This window comes from Gavialis gangeticus, unplaced genomic scaffold, assembly GCF_001723915.1.
Source record: "Gavialis gangeticus isolate Ggan-Ray unplaced genomic scaffold, GavGan_comp1, whole genome shotgun sequence".
Lineage (NCBI taxonomy): Eukaryota > Metazoa > Chordata > Crocodylia > Gavialidae > Gavialis > Gavialis gangeticus.
In genome coordinates this window covers 11,243,949-11,247,501 of record NW_017729034.1, presented here as the reverse complement: position 1 = coordinate 11,247,501, position 3,553 = coordinate 11,243,949, and the positions used below count along the sequence as shown (strand labels likewise).

Genomic DNA, 3,553 nt, shown 5'->3' with positions numbered 1-3,553 from the left:
GGGGGAAATCACATTTGTAAGGTGACATTCTTTTTTATATGTATTTAAACATATAAAGCAAAAGTAATTGTCCCAACTTCAGCATAAGTAGGAAAGTCTGAACATAACTTTCTTTCACCTGCCTAAGAGCCTGGTGCCTTCAAGCCTCATGTATAATCTCACTTTTAAATAGCTACATTAAACTATTGTCCCTAAATATCTATCTGTTAATAGGCTGTGATACCTATACATTAAGGTTGCTTGATGCTTTCTATTACAAGATCCTGTATTTTTTTGCCAAATGTTAACTGTTGAGTGTTTGTCTTGGGCTGATTGTTAGTGGTGTTTATTGTAAAGCAATTCTGCCTTCACTCTGGAAAAGGTTTGGGGAACTTTTGTGGGTCTGCCTGTATTAAAAAACTCATGCAACCATTTCATTGTTCTAGCACTCATGGGTGACCGGTGCCACCTTAGTCAGGGGGGGCATGTGCCCCCCCAGCAACTGGTCAGTGACTGGGGGTGGGCCCCCTGGGGGGTCCCCCCACTGTTGATCGCGAAGTGGCTGCAACTGCTTCTGGGAGCACCATGGTGCTCCCACTCCCTGGCTGGCACTCGCAGGAGGGGCACCGGCACTCCCACCTGCCCCCCCCATCCATCGCCTGTGTGGTGAGTACAGCCAGTCATGTGGTGCACCGGCACTCTCAGGGGGTACACATGCACCCCTGTGCACCCTCTAGGCATTGCCACTGCTAGTACCTCTATGTTTTGCAGTCTGGACTTGAAATTTGGTAAGAAGTTTGCTTTTATGTCATGAATGTGTCTTTTGCCTTCTCCAGGAAAATCTGCCTACATTTGGCCAAATTCAAAGCCTTTGGAAACAGCCTGCACATGTTCAATGGAGACCTATTAAAGTTTAGCATTCTTGGAAGAATCCAACTGCAGTAAGCAGATTCCAACCTATGGCCTGGTTGAACTATGCATGTGCCATCCATACCAGCTGACTAAGTATGCACTGCCCTGGGATTGGAGAGTAATACTATGACCATTATTGCTCCTGTCTGCTGTGGCACCAAATGGGAGAAGGGAGATGGTCTCTCTTGTGCTACAAATGCTCCCCAGAACCATGGGGGGAAATAAGAAGCTGTTGGACGCCAGTGAAAATGTATTAGGAATCAGTGGGGTGGAAAAGAGATGCAGCAAAAGGACAGAGGTAAGAGCAGGTGAGGAGGAAAGGGTAGAGGGACTACAAGTCCAAAATTACTTCTATGGCAAGTTTCATTAGGGCATGTATACCAAAGCACTTTCCTTAATAAAAGCAGAAATCAGTGCAGATTATCTTGGAGTGTTCTCCAGTGATAAATTTCTGCCAAGCAGAACTTCTCCTGTTAGTGCCATTTTTATTAGTTCACCTGTCAACAGTAATTTCTATTTGATAGATGTCTATGCAGTGAGGCAGTAAATCTAAATACACACGCATATATACACATATGTATATACACACTGCTTGCCTTCTGTTCAATGCCATATGACTGTATAAAGAGCCTATTTCTGGCATATTTTACTCACACTGAGGAATAACTCCATGGTGAGTCTCATAAGATTAAACAGAAGGCAGGGCACGGTGGTACCTTTTGAGACTGTTCCAGATAGGCGTAAGTTTTCATAGGTGACATCCTACTTCGTCAGATGGAATGCATGAGTATGCCTCTAAACCAGTTAATTTCTCAGGTGCCACCCTGCCCTGCCTTCTGTCTGACTTCACACTAACAACACTATTAAACACCCCTCTCTATTCATAAGGTTAAACATAGCTCTGTCCACAAACTTACATTTCATTGCAAATAAAGGCAACTGAATCAAACCTATAGCTTTATGTTAGCCATTTTATTTGGTCTAGTCTAAGAGGTCCACTGGAAAGTTACACACTCTCCACTGCATTACTTAACTGAATTTTGAGGGGGCAAAAAAGACAACAACACTAAACAATGTAAATATATCCTTACCTCATTGATTAAGAACTGGAGCTGCAGTACTGCGGCACCACTCTCATGTTGGCAGTAGCAATCAACACCAGGTCTACCAAGACTGTTGCAGTCAAAGTCAAGGAATCTAACATTTCCCTTATCACAAGAGGTAAACTGCAAGAGGACATGACCTATCTATCTAGCAATTAACCTTAGATTTAAATAAATGTTCCTGCTTTCTGTAAATCAAAGCAGTCTAGGTTAGCCTTCAGCTGTTCTAATTAAAGTATCAGCACTACCTGTCTGAAACATTTGCTATGAGCGATTGGTTCTTGACTGTTTTTTCCTCCCTGTGAATAAAAGTACAGAAATTAGTATGAAGATTCAGGTAGGACATCTTAAATTCCAATTGGTTGCATTTCATTTTCCATAGTATATATCCCTACTACATCTATATACACAACTTTTTTTTAATGTATCTAGGTCTCACAAAACTAATTATATACAAGAGGGTTCACTAACGTGTCTTACATGATTTGCAGTGTTCTTCCCTGAAAAAGTGCAATTGGAGTATTTTTTCTGCTTCATAAAATTCTACTCGTGATTGCTGCTCTTCTTTGAATGAAGATATATGCATAGAAGTACTCTCCTTTGCTTTTGCATTCTATTTTATAGAAACTAACTCAGCCAGCTAACCGACCTGGTAAGAGAATTTAAGAAGAAAACTTCTCAGCCAAATTTTACCAAAGAGGAGGAACAAATCAAAAGAACACTCGAGATAAAACTTATTTTTACTATCAATAGCTGGGTCTTATGAAATAGGTAGTTTCTGTTCATGGCATGCATATTAAACCAACATTTTTCAAATGTGGTTCTATTTTAGATGGATAAAAAGTGCCCAGATTTTGATATGCTGAGTACATTCAGAAACCACTGATTTCAGTGGGCTTCTCACAATAGCAAGCAACATGTTCAGAAACTGGATTCTGAGAAATAGTACCCCAAATCATGTGCAATATGGTAGCATGTTTACATATTTGAACTCCTATGTAAAAGTGCCACTTCTCCACCCCACTTAATTGAAAGTGACAGAGGCCCATAAAACTTACTTCCCCTTTCCCATATGCCTACACTTAAACACTTGATTTTTTTTTAAATCCAAAAATTAAAGCGGAAAAAAATCTTCCCCAAACAGAAAATAAAACCAAAGAGAAAAAAGAACACTGAATTGCTAGCAGCACCCAGACCCTTGTCACCACCAATATTAGCTCTACAACTTTCCTTCCCCCAGAATCTTAATGAGGAAAAACCAGGAAGTCATCTGGACCAGCCACTAGGGGTGTGCAAAACGGTCTGTATTTGATTCGGATTTGGCGTGAATCAGGGACAGTGATTCCATTTGTTGATTCAGATCACTGTCTCTGATTTGATTTGGACAAATCCAAATCTGAAAATTCGATGCTGATTCAGAGAATCAGTGATTCAGCCATAGACACAGCTTTAACTGTTTTTTCTACATACCTCAAGGTATCAGGTGCAGCACATGAATGCTGTGATGCTGAGGCAGATGAAGCATCCCACAGAAGCATGCCCCCCCCCCCCCCCCCCCC

At 41.2% G+C, this 3,553-nt stretch overlaps 1 protein-coding gene across 3 annotated transcripts in view; it reads right to left on the bottom strand.

Moving 5' to 3' along the window:
• STXBP5L (syntaxin binding protein 5 like) overlaps window positions 1-3,553 on the bottom strand; it is a 448,370-nt gene that overhangs the window by 300,561 nt on the left and 144,256 nt on the right. For all 3 annotated transcript variants that reach the window (XM_019527059.1, XM_019527060.1, XM_019527061.1), the window contains exon 3: window positions 1,983-2,064. In XM_019527059.1, the coding sequence (XP_019382604.1) occupies window positions 1,983-2,064 (82 nt within the window). The remainder of the gene's footprint in view (window positions 1-1,982; window positions 2,065-3,553) is intronic.